A 24,401-nucleotide genomic window follows, 5' to 3' on the forward strand; every position below is an offset into this window, starting at 1 on the left:
TAAAAGAGATAGTTCACCTAAAAACACAAATTATTTTATCATTTATTCCAAGCCTGTATGACTTTCTTTCTTCTGCAGAACACAAAAGAAGATATTTTGAAGAACGTTGGTAACCAAAACAACATTGGAACCTATTGACTTCCACTGACTTCCACTCTACAGACATGAGTTTGGAACGGCATGAGGGTGAATAAATTATGACAATTTTTTGGGGGGGAGTGAACTATCCCTTTAAGTGTGATAAGCACAGAGAACCTTACCTGAAATTCAAATGTCTCATCAAACAGCGGGTCATCTTGGTTCTGTGCAGCGGTGCGGGTTCTCTGTTCAGCGCAGTCTGCAGGTACACCATGCAGCTCCAGCACCACATAAGGGTCGATGACCTCACCTTTGGCACCCGATCCCTGTGGTTTGGGAAGGCTATGGGCACTGATGACTTTTACCCTGAGTGTCTGTGGAGGTACACCAGGTACACAGCCTTGCGACTGGGCACTGAAGTAGGAAACCTCCTCCCGCATGACTGCCGGACGCAAGACATACCCACAACTTCCATTTTGCATAAAACGACCGCGTGTCAGGTCCAGCATGGCACCTGGTGTCTGCTGGTTTAGTGCCACTAGCTGCACACCTCCTTTCCAGTAGCCTTGTGGGTTTGGGTTGCTCGAGTCTAGCCTTACTGAGCTGGGCCTCACACGGGTCAGGTTGCGTTTGGTAAAGCTCACCAACTCTTCTGGGCTCTCGCTAGCCAGCCGGCCGGCCTCCCCTTCCCCAAGAGAGCACATGGTCCAGTAGGGGGGATCAAGGGTCAATGGTGTGCCCGGTGTTGAGGGAGTGGATGGGGGTGAGTGCTGCTGAGATGTCTGAGCACTTGCACGGTGAGCATAAAAGGTACGACTTCCAGTACGCGCGATTGCAACCATATCGGACAATTCGCGACGTAACCTGAGGCGTCTTGGCTGTGGGGGTGGCGGAACCACGAGCACCACCCCAAGCTCCTCCTCCCCAGGAATAGTCATTCTTCGGCCAGCCAAAGGACCACCACCACCAATTTCCTCATCCTCCTCAGACACATCTCCTTCCTCCTCCTCCTTCTCTGGGGGTAGCTTCTTTCCAACAAGAAGCACCCTACCCTTCAGCTGCTCCGGGGATGGAAAAGTGGTAGCACGACCTCCAAGACTGACAGGGAAAGATTCAGGGGTATAAAGTTTCTGTCCAAATACCTTCTTAAAGTGTTGTGCAATAGTACGCTGTTGAGAAGGTGAGCAACGCTGGCACAAATACAGCAGCAGAGGATACTGGGAGGTGAGGAAAGCATACTTGTTCACTACTTCCAGTGCACTTCGCAAGGTAACAGAACCATGATGGTGATGATGGTGATGATGGTGGTGATGTTTTCCATCAGGACCATGGTCTACTCCCAAGTGCGGCTCACCTTCTGGCCCATCGGTAACCCCGAGTTCCAGACACCGACAGCCAGTTTGCAAGGCTCGAATTAGCCCACCAAGATCAGCCCGGCCGTGCACTTGATCGTCCAGCAGGTAAGAGCGGTAGGAGGAACTGATGTAGTAATGCGATAGGGGCATCTTCATGTCCTGACACACTTGTTGGTGCTCAGGGTCTAACAACTGACACTCAGCTGACTGTAAGTAACGAGTGAAACCATCCAAGCCCAGAAGACCTCGCTCACGTCCAGCAGCGGAAGGCTCAAACCGCCGAAGCAGATCCAAGCAACCCTCAGTGGTGGCCAATGACAGACCCTGCTCCGTTTCCAAGAAAAGACGCAGGTCCTGAGCGTCAAGGCACTCTCGGTCTTTAGAGAGTTGTACTAGTAGGAAATAGACATCAGGACGTGTGCACAACTCGCAGAAGGCCTCCTGGAACTCCTCCAGCGTAACGTGAGATGTTAGTTTCTCTTTGCTTCTCTGAATCTCCTTAAAGCGCAAACGCACCTGAAGAGAAGATCAAAAAGATTTGAAGATCTATTGTATTTTTCCACACACATAAAATTATAAATGTCAATCAGAAAATTATGTTTGATATTATTGAACAGCAACTGGTTTAAACTTGATTTGGGAAGGATGGCCTTCATTATTAAACTAACATTTGCTCTCAAACAAGCGCAGATCTTAACACAGAAATCATGTTACTACAAGGTTTATGTGTGATTCATGAAAAATTTGTATGTTGTCAATCCCATTGTACAAATGATCAGATGCTGATAAATGTGGCAGTTGAAAACAGTCATTTAAATATCACGCCTTATAAATTTATGAGTTAGAAACCTTGCCCAAAGAGTTTACGACATGGAAAAAAGAGGAACTTCTTCAAATGAACTGAAATTCAAATTACATGATAAAATAAGTATTTAATATAAGAAAATACTTTTTTATTCTATTGAACATAATTATAAAACGATACTGTAATATACTTAAGAATTTACTATAGACGGTTTCAGTGGCAAAAACGTAAACAAACGTTGCGTGACCTCCGCAAAGAATCAATAAACGTTGAGTAGTTTTAATTTAATTTAATACAATTAATATACAATAAAATATTAATATAAATTAAATCTATATATTTTAAATTTTATTATAACCAAACAAAACCAAAACTTCGGGCCAGGCGTGTGAGTCCGATGAAACCATCTATAATGAACTGCTGTAAAACGCCTAAATAAAGACTACATTTTTAATAATAATTAATATTAGGGCTGTCAAACGATTAATCGTGATTAATCGCATCCAGAATAAAAGTTTGTGTTTACATAATATATGCTGGTGTTCTGTGCATATTAATTTTGCATTTATAAACACATACACATAAATGCATATATTTAAGAAAAATATAAAATATAACTATTAATAAACTTTTATTTACAATTTCAATTATTGGTAAATATAAATTAATCAAATTAATTTTAAAATTTATAGACAAGTATGTGTATGTTTTGTCTTTATAAATACAAAATGATTATGCACACTACACAGATATATATTATGTCAACACAAACCTTTATTCTGGATGTGATTAATCGCGATTAATCGTTTGACAGCCCTAATTAATATTAAATATACTGTAGTATTTAGTAGAGTTTATCGATTAACTATAGCACTACAGAATTCTGTAATATATACACTAGCAAAGTGTAGTAGTCAGTCATTCTACAGTATACTTCAATTTACTACAGTACTATTTTTCATGTGGGAATTTATTTTTTGTTAAACTAAAACATGAGCAGTCTTTCTATTTCTCCAGTTTTTGTCAGAAAAAGGGTAAAACATCTAAAAAGCATGCATACACAAGTTGAAACCTGACATGAGATTTGATCACTGCCACTGCTCATGCCCGCATTGATAAATGCCAAGTTTTGTGTGAAAACGACCGCATGCCCAGTTTTCTGTCATCAGTCGTTTCATAAATGAGGGCCAATAAGATATGGTTAATGATGACCAGTCATCCATTTCATTATTATTATAAAAATAATATTAAATATTTTGTATGTCATCACTTTTTGTCTACACAGTTCTATATAAAAGACATGCAGTGTAAAAGGCTAATGGGTGAGGCTTCTTGGGTGAACAATCCTCAATCAGAATAAAATGTACACAGAGCAAAGGCAAATCACACAAACAGCTTGCAGCAGACAATAAACAGAATCTTGAAAGGCAAATGTCACAAGTCATAAACACAGCCACAGTGGGTCTTCACAGAGCCTAGGCTGTGTCTTGCATATTTCAAAATCCAGCCAGGAGCAAGGTGAGTCATGCCTATACAGTCAGATCTTCCGCACTGTCTGACGTGTTTGCTTGCCCTTTTTGCCTTTGCTTGTCTTAACATACACATGAAGAAGATGCCTCACACACACTGTCAAAAAGACTTTAAGACCTGGCCCTGTGGCTGCTGCCTGTCTTACCCCTGTCCCCAACTGTCCGATCCAAACACAAACACAGGCACATAAAGCTACTTCGACTGTCCCAGCTGCCAGATACAGTACCAAACTCCAACAATTGCTGTGCATCTCAGCAGGGTGGCTTAAAGGGAAGCCACCCTACTGTTTACCCCAAAATAAAAATGTTGTCATCCTTTATTACCCTCATTTCAGTCAAAACCTGTATAAGACACTTTCTTTTGAGGAACACAAAAGAAGATATTTTGTGAAATGTCTGGTTTTGTGTTCGTACAATGAGAGTCAAAGGGGGTCAATGTTGTTTGGCTATCAAAGTTCTTCAAAATATCTTCTTTTGTGTTCTGAAAAAGATCGTTTCGGAGGTTTGGAATGACATGAGGGTGCGGAAAAGATGTTTTTTTTTTCATTTTGGGGTGAGCTATTCCTTTAACAAGGCTGGGTAATGAAACATTTAAAAAATACTTTGTGTTTAATGTTTTAAAGTGCATTATATCAAAACATCTTACCTTTGCTTCCTTAATTCCAGGGCAGAGTTTGCAGATGGTGGCTACTGCTGTGTCCTCAGACACAATTCCATGTCCATTTTCATCAACCAATGCGAACTCCACCGCCAACCAGTTTTGACGCATCTTGCTCCCAACACTACCCTCACCCACCCCTCCCTCACCTCCACTCCCCCCACCAATGGAACCAGGGTGGGACAACAGGTATCGCAACCCGGTTACCCAGATGTTGGCTACGTCTGCAGAGAGAGCAACCAGGTCCAAGGACTGATACTCTTCACCATGAATGATGGAGAAGGCTGCTTCCTCGGCCAGATGATCCAATGGGCCATTATGGAGGAAGGTCTCTGTGCTCTTTCCGGTGCGGACCTCGCGGATGGCAGAGATGTCAAGTCTGGCTCGATCACTGTCTTTCTTTGAGGGCTCCCAGCGAAGGCAGGCCTGTTCAGGGTCCAGGGTGTAGAATCGCGAGTAGATGCGCGAGTTGGGCCGTACCTTCTTCAGCTCGCAGCCGCCCTGCATGAAGGCAAGGCAATCGGCGGCGCTGCTCACCTTCTTTTCTGATGGCATACTGCTGAAGGAGACAGTTTTTTTCCGACTGCCGCTGATCTTAGCCACCGAAGGGTCCTTGAAAAGAGAAAAAATCTAATTAGGGACTGTTTGCGATAAGAAGACATCATGTCATTCTATTCCAAGCTGTTCCTTCCAGTAAGTTTTAACTTGCATGTCCATTTAAATAAAAAAGCAAAATGGGCATTATTATAGTGATCAGGCATGTTCGTAGGCTTCAATCCAAACACACAAGACATTTGATATTACCCATAACCACAGAGCAACAGAGTGAAAATTAATGAAGATTTATGTGATCTAAACGAACTGAACTATGGTTCCCTTCCTCTGGTCTATACAAATAAAACAACCACATCCTGCATGACATCCCTGTTGATCTCTGACCAGCAGCACTGGACTGTGTATGGGCATTGTAAGAACTGCCATGACACATGTAGTGTCTTTCTTTTCTTGTTTTCGTCTCTGCTGCCCTTAACACAGTACTTTTTATTGCGAAATTATTGATGTCTACTTACATGACTCCACTACCCTAACGAAATAAAAATATATGGGAATATACTTGAAAATATTATGCAATATACTAAATAATACATTTCCATATATGTTCCATATGTATTATTTAGTATTTTGTGATACGGTATGCATTAACAATGTATTATTCTATATGACAAGTTCAAAATCAAAGTGCTGTTTGAAATTTTATTTACTTTTTTTAATTAAAAAAATTATATTAAAAGTTATATACAGTAACTTGAACGGCAAACAGGACGTATTCATTGAAAATGCTTTTTTACCAGGCTCCTATGTTTAGGTTCAGTAATTTCACTTTAATAGCAATGTCCTCGTTGCCATTAAAGTGAAATAACTTTTAATATAAACATCGGAGCCAATGTCAGATAGCACTTAGAGGCTTTTGCATCTGAAATCTTCATACAGACTAATACATAACGTAAACAATGTTACAAAATATTGAATAATACATACAGTAACATGTATATCTGTTTTCTTCTTTCATTGTGTTCTTATGTTATTATTGGTTCAGTTCTCCCTTGTTTGTTTCCTTGGTTTCTAATGATTTCATATTCAGTTCAGGTGTGTCTTGTCTAGTTAGCTCATTAGTTCAGTGTATTTAAGCCCTGTGTTCTTCTCAGTTCTTTTGTCCTGGATAAAGGTTGTGTGCTGTGTTTATGTCATTGTGGTTTGTTCCTGTTTAGTTCTAATTGATTATTGAAAGCCTGTCTTTATTATACGCTGTCATTGTGCATTTATTGATACTTAGCATTCCGTGACACATACACATAATACATATTTTCAAATATATTTTATAAAGATTTAATATAGTTCATATATTATACTGTATATATAATACATATATAGACAGTTAATATAGAGAAAAACATTTACAGTGCCGAAGGGTAAGGCCATTTTAAAAGTAAGCATCACTGTGTACTACTTGCATCAAAGAATAAAGTGCATAGCATTATTTTGCCATATGTGTAGGTTGTTCAAGACTGCAGCATAATTTATTTTTAAAATGGCTTTCAAAATAAAACCGCAAACATAACACTTAAGCTGCTGTGGATAATAAAACACATACTGCTTTTGGGGGTTTTCGGTTGAACTGAACTGAAACAGTAAAAATAAACAAATATGAAAATATAGAAAATATGTACAAAAGTACAAAAATGAATTGCAAGGACACACCACCATCATCTGTTCTCTCGCTAGTGACCTTGTGAAAGGGCCCTTAATGAAGTGATTCAATTAACTCCGTATCCTTACTTTCACCTACAGTAGCAAACTTTTGATTTGTCTTTATAATGCAAAAAAATGGGGGGGGGAATGGTGTTCATTTCCAGAATACAATTCTTTGTGTTTCTTTGAACACAGTGTAAGTGTATTCATGTATGTGCTCTTAATCATTTGTTTTAAAGCACTTGACCTCAAAGTTTTTAAATAACAGCAATAGCTAATTGATGGCAGATTTTACCCACTTTTAATAACAGAAAATTCAAAAGGTTAGTTTTCAGGAAGTGTTACTGGTTTAATTGTAAATACCTGAAGCACTAGCCCACAGTATGTACTGTATGTCTTAATATCCAAAACTGAATCCATAACAAAGCCTCCTAAAGGGAAACTCATTATGTCACTGCAGTAATCTGGGATTTCCACCCCAAGCCATTTGGCACAAATCACACTGACTCATAACAGAGACACAGAATCTGTAAGAAGAAGCTAATGGATCTCAGAAGTGCCTAATATAAAAGACAGGCATAAATGCAAGCAAGACATAACTAAAGCCCTCAGTGTCACCACTGGCAACCACCCACAACAACATTGTACATTTGAGTTCAATACTGTTTTCTGTGATGCCAACATATAAAAGAACAGTTCACATTGTTTCAAAGAGTAAACAGAAAAACTATGGCTTTAACAAAACCGACCACAGAAACACTGAACTATAGTCAAGTTTGAGAGTGTACAACCACTATCATTTATAGTGTGTCTGCCTCTTTATGCACCCGGTAGACACCATTTAAGCTGTCGCTTTTCTGGATCAGGGCCTGCCTGATAAATTCAGGCCAGCAGGTGTTCCAGTAGACTAGGTGATAGTGGAAGACATCAGTGTGATTCAGGCAGGACAGAACGGATAGAGGAGAGCTCAGGTTAGGCATGACCACGCAAGTCTTAAGCCCAGCATCAGTGGTAAGGCTCCCAAGGGCACCTGAGAATAGGCAGGTCATTTATATGTCTATCCACCCATCAGCCAGGAAATCTGGAAATCCAGGAAATCTGCAAAGCTTTTAATGTATCATTCTGGCCTAAAAGGACATCGTTCAGACATAATCCCTCTAGGCGTCTTTTTTAAAGAAAATAACAAATAAAAAATATTGCAAATATGTTGTAAACAGCATGACTGAATGAAATGTAAAAAAATGAAAATGTAAAAAATGTAACACAAATTCTCTATTTGAAAACACATTTTAATATAAATTCAATTGTGTGTGGTCTAAAACAAACTCGGTTTTCCCATATTTGTTTATCAACCTTAAACTATATATAATATTAAAAAATATATTTTCTAGATTATTTTCTTTCATGGACAGAAAAATGACCAAGCAGGAGTAATGACAAAAAACACAGCTGAAGAACTAGAAAATAAAAAAATGTTACCCCCTAAAATAAAATTACAGTGATATTATGAACCATTTCCCTCCATCAATCTGAGAGGCATAAAAAAGTACAGGGAGGGGGTGCTGTGAAATGAAGTTCGGTTAAATTTAGACATGCTCCCATCTAACTAGAGAAAAAGGAGAAGAATGAAAGGGAGGCACAAGCACTAGAGAGAACCTCGTAAAAATTGAAGGCTGGATGGATGGACAAACGAGGGAGGAGGAGGACAAATCTGGAAAGAACTGCTGAAAATGAAGAGCGACACAAAAAAATATAATAAGGCATAAAATGCGTCAGGGAATAAGCGTCGGCGACGGCTTAGATGGAATGACCTCTGTCCTGTTTCTACCAGCACTGGCTGGTTTTAATAAGTGTCCAATCCCTGACCTTTAAGGGGAATTTTAGCCAGTGGTTTAGCAACAAACACTTACCATGACATCAGTCTCTAATACTGAGAACACACTGAAACTTTTCAATGCTTTACGACTGAACTAAACTACCACTGTGTGAAGGGCTTCCTTAAAACAGAACTTAGTTAACTAAGCATTTCAGGCAATAATATATATCGAAATATATAGAAACACATGACATCTAGTACGGATGTTTGCTTTAAGCCAAAACAAAAAATCTGAACTGAAGGCACAAAATCAGAGTAGATTCATCAGTTGACTTTATTTATAAATGTTGCAGGACGGTTGTCTCTGTGGGCTAAACTCTGAGACAAATCTGGGAAATTATAAAAGAGCATGTTACACCTGGTAAAGGATAACAGAGCCTGCAAATTATTGATGTGAAAGGAGAGGTTTGTGTTGAGCTTGGCGCAATATGCTGGGCAAGTAAACAAAGAGCCAGTGACATGGCAGGCTGCAGAGGAAAGTGACTTAATTCCCCTGAAACTCCTAAGAGAGCAAGTTTCGATGAGATCACAAAGACATAGTATTAATGTCCTGTAATTTAACACCAACAACTAATTTATCTAATACAAAAAAATCAAACCAAGCCATCCAACACTGCAGCAGCAAAAACAAAATAAGCACAGATGCTGTCAAGCTCAAAATGACGTTTAAAGGTCCTTTGTGTCATTTTTTGGAGGATCTATTGACAGAAATGGAATGTAATATACATAACTATATAACTATATCTTCAGAGGTTTATAAAGATCTTACATAATGAAGCGTTATGTTTTTATTACCTTAGAATGAGCTATTTCTTTCTACTACATACACAGTGGGTCCCCTTTCATGGAATTCGCCATGTTGTTTTTCTACAGTAGCCCTAAACGGACAAACTGCTCTAGAGCGCATTTCGTGCATTTAGTAAATACATTATCTCGACGACATCTTAGTCCTGTGTCAGCCACCGTAGTGCTTAGAAAGGGAGGTGCGAGGGGTGGAGTGAGCCATTGGTTGTGCAATTCGCAACCTCACAACTAGATGCCGCTAAATTTCATGGACCTTTAATTACGTTTTTGTGAGTTCACATCACAAAACATTTGTATGGAAAACTATATGTATGAATAAAATATTGTATGAACTGTTGTTAGAACCACTTTAAAAAAAAACTGAATTGTGCTTTGTCATTTTGGTGCTTGACGAGACCAGATCTCCTTCACTTCCATTATATACATAAAAATAGCCAGGATTCTTTAAAAGTCACTTTGACAGAATGACAAACCTTTCAATAATACTGAATTATGCCAAATTTGCCTGAATATTGGTACACCAAGATCCCCTGACACCAACGGCCAATGAGGTTTTCCTCCATCAGATCATTAACCCACTTATGACACCATCCACCAACCCCACCTCAAAATACCACATCAAGCACTTTCATCATCAGATGGAACAACACCTGGTGCTGCCTATAATCCATCTCTATTCAAGCCACAGAGAAACAATTCAATCCAGCTAATGATCCTCGCTCTGAGAAAGCAGTAGATTAGTGCCGCCCGTCTCTCTCCCTCGCTAAGGGTAATCCGTGCCGGATGGAGAACCGGTGATTTAGAAGGGTTAGAGGTGAACGCGCGTGGATTAACTGACAATGAGTTTAGCCGGCCATCAATCCTAACGTCCAACTAATTGAAAATGTTGGTGTCTGAGCCAAAATAGAATTATGCAGAAATGTGAGGCAGCACTGATCTCCTGACATTGGGCTTGCCTATAAACAGCCTGATGGATGAACGTGTGGTTAAAGCAAATATGAGCACAGCAGACAAGAGATTATAAAACTGTTTGGAGGGAAAATGTAGGACTGAAGAGAAGGTTATGTGTTACTATTGTAAACTTTGCATAAATACTCCTGCATTGATACACTGTGTCAAGGTAATAGTGATCATTTAATTGAATTAAACCAGTAGACATACGGCTTAATAATATTGAGCAATAATTAAATGAACTTCTGCCGAGTGTGAAAGGAAGATGTTCCAGTACAGTTTAAACAATTCCAACCTAATAACAACCGGCAGCTACTGAGATTTTAGTGACCCGATTCATCACCAGGAAATTGCTTTATAATTAAACATGCATCATAAAACGTACAAGGATTTAATACAATTAAACCCACTCAACATTCTCTAATGTACTGTAGGTTTATCCTGGAACCAAGAGTTTTATTGCTTTCCAAACAGAGGAAAGATTAATCTAATCGAAGTTGCCCTATACTGCTTTTAATATACAGTACATTTGATCTATTTTCAATTTCCAAGGTCATTTCCAGTTTTCATTATCCAAACTGCTTCATTTCATCCTCTTTCAGGCAAATGAGTTCTTCAGCATCCTATTTGAAAGAGCTCTGGAAACAGGGAAGAGCAGCACACGATTGCGGAGAACAGCTGGTCTCACACGAGCAGGAGTGCTGCACTTGAAGCAATTGCTGGCCATTTCCACAATCAGTCTCCTCATCACTGTTATTTCACAGCCTACATAGCCTACACATTCATCAGCCTACACAGTTTCTGAGGATCCATCTAAAAACAATCAGTCCACAGGATCTATGCCCTGAGCGAACAGAGGACGCTCCGATACGGCACACGCTTTAACAACCGATTGCCCTGCCTTCTGCTGGGAGTGCTTATCAGGTGTTATTTATTTCCTAAAAAGTCAAGTTGAACAATCTGTCTTTCAGATATTGTGGTGAGAAACAGAAGACCTAGAACTACAGTAGCGAGCTGAGTAGTGCAACATCTAGTCTTACATGATTGTGTTTGTTAAACAGTCCTTAAGAGTGAAAGTTCACCCAAAAAATTCTGTCATCATTTACTCACCCACTGGTCATTTTAAACCTGTAAAACTTTCTTCTAAAGAACACAAAAGAAGAAATTTTGAAGAATGTTGGTTACCGAACAATGATGGTACCCATTCACTTCTATTGTATGGACACAAAACCACTGCAAGTCAATAGGTGCCGCCATTGTTCAGTTACCAATTTTCTTTAAAATATCTTCTTTTCTGTGCCACAGAATAAAGGTCTTTGCACATACAGTCCGAAATTTTCATATATGCGTTTTTTCATATTTGGCGCTCGTTTGTACGGTGTCTCTGGATTGTCAAAACTCCACCAAATGTTTGCTACGAATGCAAAAAACGCAGAAAATCGAACCCAGTCCGAATCTTTTTATGACGGACGAAAATATCAGAGGCAAATGTGATTGACACAACGTGAGGTCGTATTTATTTTTTAACGTGCGTAAATTCCGGATGCAAATTTCAGACTCGATGTGCAATGGCTTTAAGTCATACAGGTTTGAAATGACAAGAGGGTGAGTAAAGGATGACAGAAGATTCCTTTTCAAAATGGTGAAAAACATTAGAAATATGCTGTTTACTCTAAAAATGCTATTTTCAACTCAAGGTTGGGTCAAAAAAATGACAAACCCAATCGCTGGGTGATAAATTTACCTGTGCTGGGTTGTTTTAGCACAAAATGCTTGTTTCAACCCATTGTTGGGTCAAATGTGGACAGTTTCTAGGTTAATTTAACTCGATAAACACGGTTGTGTTTGTTCCTTTTTAACCCGAACATGGGTTAAAAATAATCCAACATTTTTTTAGTGTACATCCCTGATTTGACTATTATTGTCTTGAAAAACAAGACAAACAATTGAGTGCCTGTAGATTATTTCTGATAACAATCAAAAGAAGCCGAGAAGAACCTTACTTGGCTAAACTTGTCTCTCCATTATTTTGAATTTAGACTGCGATACCATACGGTTTGTTTATTGTTTAAATGCGACCAAACTACAGGACCAATTTAACAAATAGTTTATTTAATAAAATGAACATACAACAAAATTCAACAAATCGTTTATTTAACACAATTATTATACAGTTAAATAATAATCCAAATGAATATTAACATATATTAAATAAAATATAAATAGTTATATAAATAGTTATATTATTAGACACTAGCCAAACACAAACCAGAAGTTAACTGGGGGTCAGGCGCGTGCAAGTCCGATGAAACGGTCTATGCACCTAAAATTGATCTGGACCCCTCACATCATCATCAAAAAACCTCAAAGACACGCCCCTCCTGAGAGTCTTTACCAAGAACAAGTGCATGCTAAAAGGACACAAGGGCAAAAGCTTGCCATTCTTTGTAACCAACTGCTGTGCCAAGTGGGCACAGGGCTCCACCCGGAGATCCATGCTCTTGAGAACATTTGAAAAGTTTTCCATATAGTAAGAGAGAAGACAGACAGACAGACAGACAGAGATATATAAAATGTTTTGCAGTACAAAGAGAATACAATATTAGGCTGTATATCACCTGACTAGCAACTCAAGGTGAAGGACGTGACTGAATAATACAAAAGTAATGCCTTCATTTTGCATTGCATATCCTTGGCGGAAAAAGCCTGCTAGGACATCCGCAATCACCTGTGCTGATATTGTTTATTCACAATTGCGTACGTCTTAGGTCGTGGCTGCCGTCTTAACCGTCAGATAGATGCAAGGACTTGTGTCAGAGTTTATCATTGGGATGCAGTTAAGAGGCTGTGTCGAGTGACTAAGCGGCATCGCTCTGGGTTCCTCAAACCCTGAGGATCTGTTCCAAGCTCTTAATTAGCAAAACTCGTACCAATCCCTTGCGTTAATTACAGAAGACGTGGGGGGAGATTAGGTCATGCTTGGAGAACTGCTTAGCCTGTGCAAGAAGATTTATGCTCGATGACAGGGGAAATATCAATATTGAAATATTTTCAAAAAATGATTCTTTGTTACAAGTACATGGTGAACTACAACCCTGCACGCTCCATTTGACAGCACGGCTTTTTGTTCAATCAACTCACACCCGAAAGTGGTCACACCTATTTCCTGTTTGAAATGTTTTTCTTTCCCCATCACTGGCGACACCAAACGTGCTCAAAATGAAATGCTTGGCTGGAAGCATTCTTACATCTGTTAAAAAAGTGCAAGTCTCAGGTCCTTCTGGGCCATCGTAGCATGCCAAACAAGGCAGCAAAGCAAGTGCAAAAGAGAAGCTAGGGTCTGGAGTTGAGAGAGAAGAGGAGAATTAACTGTCTGAACGGTGCTTACTCATGCATAAATAACAAGCTTGGATGTGTAAAGAGAGAGGTAGACAAGCGTGAGATATACTTACAGAAGAGGAGAAAGAATTTGGATTTGAGTGGTGGGGAAGAGACATTGACTATGGAGGAAAATATGTTTGCATGCATGGGGAAATCTAATGGGAGTGGCTGACGCCACTGGCTCCATCCCATCTAAGCAGAAATGGTTTTAAACTTCAATAAACTGACTTGTTTCCATGTGAGGAGTACATTTATGTGTAGCAGAAGTATTATTTTATTGCTTAATACTTCCTAGCCAAAACAGATAAAAAATCTATTAAAAGCATCAAAACACTTTGTATGAAGTTTTTGAACACCAGATAAACATCATTAATGTATAAATGTGACTGCTCATTTGAGTTTCTGAATCCAAGGATATTTGAAAAATATATTTTGTAGTTTTAATAAATGGTCTAAATTAGGGGTTAGGGGCCTCCAGAGAAATCTAGGGGGTCCCCAGAAAATAAAAAGACAACGCAAAGATTTTAAAAGTCTACAGAACATTATTACGGTTTCATTTATAAGTGTTCATATTTATTTCTTAGTGTTTATTTCGTCTATCTTGCTATGCATACTTTTCAGAACTGTTTTTCTCAATACAGATCCCTTTATTTCACTCACTGGGCTTTGTAAAGGAGTCTTTGCAAAGATGTAATAAAAATTGCTACATTTGAAATTAAAATTTTGTCTGTTCAGATTTATACATTCAACATCACTCAATTCTTTAAGGTGTTTTCTTTACAATTTCACACTTATTATTCATTTTACACAGCTTAAATGTTACATTGTTACAATGTATTTTAGTAAGGGGTTCCTCACAAAAGGTTCATCATATTCGGGGTTCCCTCGCATCCTAAAGTTTGAAACCCCCAGGTCTAAATAATAATAAATGGTTTGGAAGGTAGCTTTGACTTCTGAATGTACCTTTTTTCCACACAGTCCACAGAACTGTCATTTCAAATCAAATTTGACATTCAATAAAACCTCCTTCTTATTCAATTTATAACCTAGTTCTTTGCATTTCAAATGTTTTTCCAAAACGTAACTGATTTTCACACTTATAGAGGATCTCTATTTTCGATCATCCACTATTTGTTTTTCAACTGTTCTTTGTCATTTGTGAATGCCGCCCACGCCACCTAGTTCACAAGAAAGAATAACAAAACAAACAACAGCAGAAGCCATGTGTAGCAAAGCTCAATAAAACGGAAGGAAGGAGGCGGGAACCGGCAAACATTCAAACACTTTAATCAAAAATAAATAAACAATAAACAGCAGTAAAAACAGGCCGGCAGCCCCTCACGGACGACTGCCGGCCACACGAACATAAACAAAACTTAACACTTCCGGGCCCGGTCCTCTCTCGTCGGCAGTCCCGTCGCTCGTCCTCTTATGCCCCGTGAGGCATGCGGGACCGGTGCGCGTACAGCTGTTACTCATTATCACTCACGCCACCGGCCCAGCCTTCCTGCCCCACGGCTCTTGTCCCGCCTTCCTCGCTTATGGAGGTGTAAAGTAATTTAACCAGGTGGACTTCCACAATCGCTTTTTTCAATACATCCTTTTACCTCTAGTAGTAAAATTATTTCAGCAATAAAGTTCAGTCAGGTCACAAAATCTCCTCAAATGAACCAACTTTAATAATATTTTACCATTTTTAATGTTCACATCTATTTACTTTTCTCTCCTCAACCTAGAGAGATGCATTCCAGCACATACCAACCAAACTAAACCTGCCAACGAACATAAGAATAATACACAACACATCATCAAGCACAATGAGCTAAATTACCATAAAGTAATGATGCCAGAGCTTAAAAACATCTTATATTCGCCCTCTCCATAAGCTAAATGAGGAAAGCAAAAACCACAGGAGAGCGACAGATAAAGGCGAAAAAAGCAGGGAGAGAGGACTGAATGTGAAACAAGGGCATTTTAATATGGAAGCTGAAGTAATAAAGCCAGGCAGAAAGGTCGCTCTATAAAAGAGGTTGGTCCCCAATCACAACAATATCTCCTGTGGGACGGAGAGGCTTTTAGAAAACATAATTAATCTTTAGCTTATTCATAAAACAAAAGAAAAAACAACACAGGGAAATAAACAGCCCTGGGGAGATGAGGGCAGTCAGAAGAAATAAAGACACAAAAAATACAGAAAGAGAAGGACGTCTAGAGTTAAATATTGCTTTTTAAACTAAAGAGAGAGGGAAAGTGTGTAGAATATGGGGTGGCCTTAAACCTAGATTGAGACAAGAGATGCCCAGTGAAGGGAGGGTTGTGGTCGGCCAAGCAGTCGACAGATGTTTTATTTTGTTTTCTTTTTTGGAGCCCCAGTGGTAGGCAAAGTCAACAAACAGTGGGAAACGCTTAATGCGGTTGATTGTAATAAAGTTTCTGTTTAGCATCAAAGCATTGTGCTATCACAGGTACGTGTGTGAAAGTTGATGTATGCTTCAGCTGGGCCACTCTGTGTTTCTTTCTGTCTGTGTGTTTAGGAATGTTTGTCCACTGCGTGTTTGGCAGCTGCTTGTGAATGGCCCGGTGCCAGCTGGAATGGGGTGACCCGGAGGGAAGGCACCTAAGAAACACTGTCTACCTCAGCTGGGAAGGGGCAATAAGAGGTTGATGTGGTTAAATGCTAACAAGACAGCATGCTAAAATGACTGAAAGGTATGTGGTTGGGTGGCTTAAATGAAAATTATATATGTTATATTTCTGCTCAAATCAGGAATAATCATAGTCAAATATCATTTCAAAAAACCAGCATATGCTGGTTTGGTATGTTTTGATGCTGGTTTGCTGGTTTGTGCTGGTTTAAGCTGGTGCTTAGTTGGTCGTGTGCTGGTCCATAGCTGGTTTAAGCTGGTCAAACCAGCATCAAAACATACCTAACCCAGCATATGCTGTTTTTTTCAACAGGGCATTAACCGAAACATAAGGCACAAACCAAACTGAAACAGAAGGCAAACAGTTTCACAGATTTCTGTTTTTTATCCGGGTCAATAAAAGCTGTATTCTCATGACTTGAAATACCCGCCCATGGGGCGTTGTCAACATGGCTGCTGAATGAACTTCAAAAAGGATTTGGACTGGGGATAAAAGATTAATTGAAGGGCAAAAGAGAGAAAATGGGTGTGTCCCTGACTTACAAACAGAAGGACAGTTGGACAGATGAAAATATGGAGATGGGAGGAGACAGACAGAGATTATGATTGATGTCATTGTTTCCCAGTTTTGGCCAACATCAAGATGAAAATCGAGGATTGCCCGAAGGAAAGGCTCAGCAAAGCACGAAGGGTTCAGAGAGACAGAATGTAAAGGACAGGGCAGTATGTCACATTCTAGACTATAAACTTGAACAGTCATCACATCAGTCATTTCTAATGCATGAATCCATTGCATATACATTTAGATAAAAGCCCCATCAGTGCATAATGTATATATTAAAATAAGTTTCTATCATTATTGATGACTTACAAAACGAACTACATAGATTTGATCAATTTGTGTGGAAAAAATAGCAGGGGGAAAGAAACTCACCCTTTAGCACAGAAGAACATATCCAGGACTACATGTATAGAGGGATATTTATAGAAAGATAGATATCTCTGCTGTTAAATTTAGCCTGGTCATACACAGTCACACACGTGGGCTGACAATAGATGCTGTAAAGAGTTACTGGGAGAAAGACAGAGATCGAACAAAAAGAGATCATATCGAAGAAAGAGAGTGAGAGAGAGAGAGAGCAGTGGTACCCAGCTGTGGAATCTTTTCTCATGTGTGAAGCATCCAAATACATCCCAACACACACAGATGGGTGTAAAACCACACGCATTCTGGAAACTTGACTGTGTGTGTGGGGGCACTGGGGCAAAAAGTCATGATGGTGAATGAAGCCAACACACAAACTAAAGCAGAACTGTTTGTCTATCGTCCTTTGGGGGAAAAAAGCCCTTACATAATATAATCTGCTTACGCAACATACGCGGGCCACAGCATCTTTTCTCCGCTCTCTTCTACTGCTCTTTCTGCCTCTCTCTCCCTTGAGAGATGACCTCCTCTGAACACGTTACACACGAACAAAAATACAAACAAACAAAAAAATGACAGAAGAGCTCACAGTTTTGGCCCTCACAAGTCAAACCTGCACACACACATTCAGTAAGCCCATGTTGAGTAAATAAAATCACACTGCTATTTTCTAAAATGACTATTTTAAGAGATCAGGGGGTAATGCTACCGAAACATGAATATGTGCCTCTTCACGCCTACATTCTGTTCATGGTTTGAAATCATGTATCTCTCTTTCACACACACAGAATAGCCCAATGCTCAGCTGAAGCCTGAGCCAGATGTGTGTATCTGAGTATGTGTGTTCGTGGGACTGACGTGGGAACAGGACAGAGGGGGATGCAGAGTTCCCACACTGTGCACTAAACTACAGCAAACGGGATGGCTTTGAAACCCTGCACAGTGCATGCGGTTCAGAGCTGCATAAGCTCCATGCATGCAAATATATAAAGCGTGTCACGCACCGTGGGTCACAGTGTGGCAAGCCAAATTTGAGCATATGATTCTTGGTATGGGTCTGCAAATTCCTCTCATGTTATTATTTCACAGGGTATCAATGGTCCAAACAAGCACGACATGAATGAATCCAGTTCATAAAACCAAGAGCATCCTTTCCTTCCGATAAACCACTGAAGCACTTCAATAACAAAGAGTGCTTTTCCACCATCGCGCCAAATCGTTCTCGTTGCTTAATCGCTCCACTCGTTCCGGGCCAGCCGCCTTGGTAACACAAGAGACTGAGCTATAACGTCTCTGCAGGCAATCTATTAGCACGATTATCTAAATTCCGAGTCGAGAACAGTTTGTAATCGTGACATGTCGACGGTTCCGCACGATGGTGGAAAGTGCTCAAATACACAGACATGTTCTATAGAAAAATTATTGCGAATTATATGAGAACATTAAGGAAAAACTCAAGTTCATTTTAAGCCATACCTCAAATAAACTGCATTTGATTTAGGAGTGTCACAATATGCTGTTTTTGACAAAAATTGTATTGTTAAAAATCATGATTATCGATATATTGTGTAAATTATATAATAATATCATGAATAATTTGGCACCCGTTTGAATTTTTGCCTTAAAGTGATAGTTCACCCAAAAATGAAAATTCTGTCATCATTTACTCACTATCTTGTCATTTCAAACCTTTATGACTTTCTTTCTACCATAGAACACAAAAGAAGATATTTTGAAGAAAGTTGGTAACCGAACATTGCCGGCACCCATTCACTTCTTTTTGTATGGACACAAAACCAATGCAAGTGAATAGGTGCCAGTTAACAACATTCTTCAAAATATATTCTTCTGTGTTCTGCGAAAGGCAGAAAGTGAAACGGGTTTGAAATGGCAAGAAGGTGAGATGACAGAATTTTTATTTTGGGGTAAACTATTACTTGAAGAGCCCCAACGGTTACAAACTCTCTCTTTTCTCCTCGCACTAAATGTACTTTTAAGTCAATTTAAATTTATCTTTGAACAGAATTAAAGATGAATCTGATTTATAGCATTATTTGTTCATTTAAAAAAAACTATTGAATAGATATTGTGATAATATCGCCGTCATGAATTCTTTTCGCCAAAATAAGTAAAAATGTAATATCGTGACAGTCTTAAATTTTCATTCATCTGAATAATACATGTCATTTCACTGTAAAATGCTGCTAAAGATTTCTCGAAGTAAAATCGTTTACCCAGGATAATGGATGTGATGAAAGTGAGATCCGACACACAACTCATGAGATGTCTCTCTGATAATGGCAAGGAAAGGTAAGTGTAAATATGCTATGTATTTCTATAATCATGTATCCCCCAAAAAAGAGGATGCCTACCCGACGAACCAAGTGAAACCTCAGACCTTCTTTCCTCTATTCATATTCTTGACGCTTACCTGTCATGTAATAGGCGTGTGAAATGTCCTATTGGGCAACTAAACTGTGCTTAAATAGTGGGATTATGACACCTAGTCCTATTAAGCGAATCTTATAAAGAGTATTTATATTAGACAATAAATGTCATTAATGTACAAATTTTAATTATGATTTTCAAGTCACCTTGCAATGTAAAAACAACACTTAAACGGATAATCCCTGTGTGAAGATCAGTCTGAAAGGCATCTTGCTGAGCCAATTTATATAACGTCCAATTGTGTCTTTGTTTGTCCTGTTGATTATGGTCACAGCGTGAGGTCATCACCGCGCCCACCATAACCATATCGACCAGAGGTGACTGCAGCTGCGAGGATGTGCGATTGGCTAACAAGCCATTGTCTCTGTGGTGCCAGCGAGATAAGCATCAAAACAAGGTAACAACATAGGCCGATGTGTGCAAGGACTCACAAGTTTGTTTAGCTCGGGACTATGATGGACATGCGATGTCAGCTGAAGAAAATAACTGTCAATGTAATGAATTTTAAAGTGACCAAATTATAGCAACACTTTCCACAGTTTTTTACATGGAGGTAATTATTTGATGTATGTTTTAGTGTATGTACTGTATTTTCCCATCAGATCTAGTATTGCTGTAAACATGTCTCTAATAATCTTGATAATCACTGTAAAAGTCCCACAATCCCCTATAACACCTTTCAGTACTTGCATAAAAATCACAATGTTTACTATTTGACTTTTAGTTGGTTGAAGAGAATGAGCTGTGATATAGTTGTAGTTAAAACAGCCATGTTAATCTGAGGTATTCTCTTATAAACTAGCCGTGTTGTGTGACAAGACACTGACACTTGTTTTTTATCTCTAATGCTGCATTCCCACCAAACGCGAATGAACCGTTAAGCGCGAGTGATTTACATGTTAAGTCAATGCAAGGACGCGATAGGACATCCTGCAGCGCGATTCGCGCGAGTTGAAAAATCTGAATTTTGCCGAAAATTCGCGCCGAGTTAACCAATCAGAAGCATGCTCTAATAGTGACGTGTTTATGACGTAGCGAGCGGAGGCAGAAATCCGAAACAACAATGGCGGACAAAATCATCGTTGCTGTATGTGGATGGCACTCACTAAATCCTTGGTGTTTCGAGTCAGACGTGATCACCCAAACGTGTTTTTTCGTCAATTTTAACAATCATAGGTAGTTTAGATGGTTACAGTAAGGTTAGGGTTAGGGTGTGGGTTAGGGTAAAGGTTTCGTAAGACTTGAAACACCAAAGATTTAATCAAAACCAACAAGCCACGCCCACGGATCTGACTCGAAACACCAAGGATTAAGTGAGTGCCGTATGTGGATACACGAAGCTGTACGATACATCTTACTTTTATCGAAACAGGAATAAAAAGGATCTTGCTTGGAAGAAAGTGAGTGAGGAGGTCGGACAATCTGGTAAGTTGTAAAAAACTATCTTTACTCAATTTGAGCTATATATATACACGAGACTGGAGCCGCCTGGCAGAAGCCCCTCCCATGACGTGAATTAGCGTCTGTTCTGAAGTGAATTTCACGCACGAATGAAGCGAGTAAACTCAAAATGTTCAAGCGTCCAACTACGCGCGAATAGCCCAATTCATTCGCGCAAGTCGCGTTTGGTGGGAACGCTCAATAAGGGTGACATGACTGAAAAGTATCCCCTTTTGAAGTCTCACTGACCCATTGACTTTTCAAGTGTGTTAACATTTGTGCCTCAAACTCTGACAAATATAGGCCCATTAGGTCTCATCCTTCTGTTAACCCCACACTTGACCTCTGTTTTTTTTAATTGCTTTCCTCTGTAGCACTCTTCACTTTGTAAACCTGGAGAGGAGCTTCATGCTGTTAAACAAATAATCAAAAGCCTGGCTCGAGGCTACCAGCATATAATACAATACACACTGCACCTTAATCTAGCTAAGAACAACCTAGATTGACAGGAAGGTGCTTGTCTGACCTTAAAGGAATAGTTCACCTTCAAAATGCAAATTCTGTCATTATTTACACAACCTCTTGTCATTTCAAACTTTCAAAGAATTTCTGTCTTCTGCCGAACACAAAATAAGACATTTAAAAAAATGTTGGTAACAAAAAATCGTTGGTCCCCATTGACTTGCATTGGTTTTGTGTCCATACAATAGAAGTCAATGGGAACCAACGGTTTTCGGTTACCAACATTTTTCAAAATATCTTCTTGTGTTTTGCAGAAGAAAGAAAATCTTACAGGTTTAAAATGACAACAGAGTGAATAAACGATGACAAAATTTTCATTTTATAGCTGAACTATTCCTTTGAGGCAAAGCAGCCAACCACAGTTTTCTTTCAAAATGTGACATTTTGGGGAATCAATGAAATTGCATTTGATAAAATACCGTACATGTCTCAAACAAAACTAAATCTGATGCATTGAACTCTGCGAACTTTGATTCCAATGAAGAACTGGTTTGGATTTGCTTTGTATATTGCTATTGTAGCAGCTTAGACACTTGTAAACACTTTGCTTCCCAGCAGACTGATAAAAACTTCTGCCTTCCAGAAACTGTATAAAGCCAATCAGATCAGAGCTTGCCGTTTTGAGAAAGCTATTGCTATTTTTGTATGTGATATGCATCCGATGGTATATGAAAGTCTATGGTTGGTCTGTGTGCCGTCTAAGCCTGAAACTTCAGAGAAGTCATTTGATAGAAGAACCGGGAGAGCGTACAGGAATGCTTTGCTTCCTCCTCTTTCCTGTTCTTGTTAAGTTTAAACATGCTTTCCTGGCAAGGATTCTGTATACAGACCATCAGGACGCTATCAGTGGAGCTAAATAAGGTCAGATGATTGACAGCTGAGTAATTGCAGGGGAGAGAAATGTACACACAGTTTACATTGAAATTATAATCAAAATGGAAGAGGACAAATATTTGCCTGTACAAGCATAAAGAAAGTATAATGCTCCTTAGTCGAGTCTCTCTCTCTCCTGTCAAAATGTAATAAATATTCTCACTTTTTCACCTCGTTCTCTCTATTACGCACATAGACATGCTCACTCACACTCGCCCTGTCAGTGGCAGACACACATGGTGAGGTAATGAGGACCTACAGAGGCTTCTGCAAGAGACACGCTTTCATCAGTGCTGCTGGGTAATGGTTACCATGGCAATGTGGGCCACGGCACATGGGTGCACAGATGCTCCGCTCGGCCTAAATGAAACACAAAAAAGCAGATTTATTCCAATCCAAAAGCATATCAACTCCTATTAATGACCCTCCTAGTGAACAGATGACCTGCTGTAGCCTTCAGGGATAAAAATCAATATGCGACTGATGTCATTTCACAAGGGCCACCCGGTATTACCTCACATTACTGCGAATCCATTTCACATTCAAATGATCCCACACACACCTGTTTTTTCAGCCGGAATTCTTGTTTCATGGCATGAGCGTATACGATTGGGGGGGGGGTGTTTAAACAAGCAGCTATATTCATCCATCCATTTTCCAAACCAGCTTCGTAAAAGGATAGTTCATCAGTTATTCTTCACCCTTATGTCATCTTAAATCTGCATGACTTTCTTTTATCTCCAGAACACTAAAGTAGATATTTTGAAGAATGTTGGTAACCAAACAACATTGCCCACCCTTGACTTCCATTGTATGACATTAAACCTCCGAGACATTTCTCAAAAAAATCTTCTTTTGTTTTCCACAGAAGAAGGATTCATATACAAGTTTTCGGCCACGTGAGGGTAAATAAATGATGTCAGATTATTGATTTTTGGGCCTCACTTTCTATAGCTCAAGCAGCCAACCATGAGCTGCTGCTCAGGTGTGAAGGTCAGCTGACTGTCTGACACACAGACAAAATTAAGTTCTCAGTCAGGGTGTGAAGTGGGTGAGAAAGGGCTGCAACACATCAACTAAGAATCCCAAAAGGATAATCGAAAACAAAGTCTGCGTTTCAAGGTGTCTCTGTCCACATCCACCCTAACTAAAATTTAAAAGGATATGTCACCCATAAATAGTTCATACACTATTTTCCCACCCTCATATCATTCAAAACCTGCAGGACACAAAAGATAACTTTATAAACGCTAGACATGTGCCGATATTCGGTAATGCGATTAACCGTGGTAATGGATTTGAGTGATGTGTTTATCGCAGGCAAATACCGCAAAAAATTATAGATCAGCATTTTGATTTTAAGAACGCGTATTTGTTTATTTTTCATCAACCGGATAAAAGTACACTGCGTGTATGCTGCGTAGGAATGCGTTCTCTGATCTAAACAATCCCATTCCCCATGTGGAGATGCCTACGTGTGTGTGTGTGTGTGTGTGTGTGTGTGTGTGTGTGTGTGTGTGTGTGTGTGTGTGTGCGCTGCTGAGCAAAAGACGCATGCGCACTCTGATGTACGCTGCCGACGATTTATCCCCCTTCTAAAAGGGTGAAGTCTGAGGTTTGGAAATATTTTGGGTTAAAAGTAAGCCGAGTAATTAAATTTGACCGTGGCAGAATTATTATTTTAATTATACGTTGATAGAACGCAATAAAGTCATACACCGTCACAAAGTGCGAGTGAATTTGCTGTTTATAAATGTTTAGCTTGCTATAATAGTTAACACACTGGCTTGGCTTGTTATTCAAACAATAATAATAATAATATGAATTGTAGTACTAGCGTTGTACAGACATAAGTATATTT

The 24,401-nt window shown here is 39.3% G+C and overlaps 1 protein-coding gene across 1 annotated transcript in view; it reads right to left on the bottom strand.

Annotated features, from left to right (window-relative positions):
- plcl1 (phospholipase C like 1) overlaps positions 1-24,401 on the bottom strand; it is a 53,302-nt gene that overhangs the window by 12,713 nt on the left and 16,188 nt on the right. Inside the window, exons 2-3 of the mRNA XM_057335864.1 lie at positions 4,414-5,037; positions 261-1,949 (exon numbers count right to left, since the gene is read on the bottom strand). Coding sequence (XP_057191847.1) covers positions 261-1,949; positions 4,414-5,037 — 2,313 coding nt within the window. The remainder of the gene's footprint in view (positions 1-260; positions 1,950-4,413; positions 5,038-24,401) is intronic.

Source organism: Triplophysa rosa, linkage group LG6 (genome assembly GCF_024868665.1).
Source record: "Triplophysa rosa linkage group LG6, Trosa_1v2, whole genome shotgun sequence".
In the NCBI taxonomy this organism is placed as follows: domain Eukaryota; kingdom Metazoa; phylum Chordata; class Actinopteri; order Cypriniformes; family Nemacheilidae; genus Triplophysa; species Triplophysa rosa.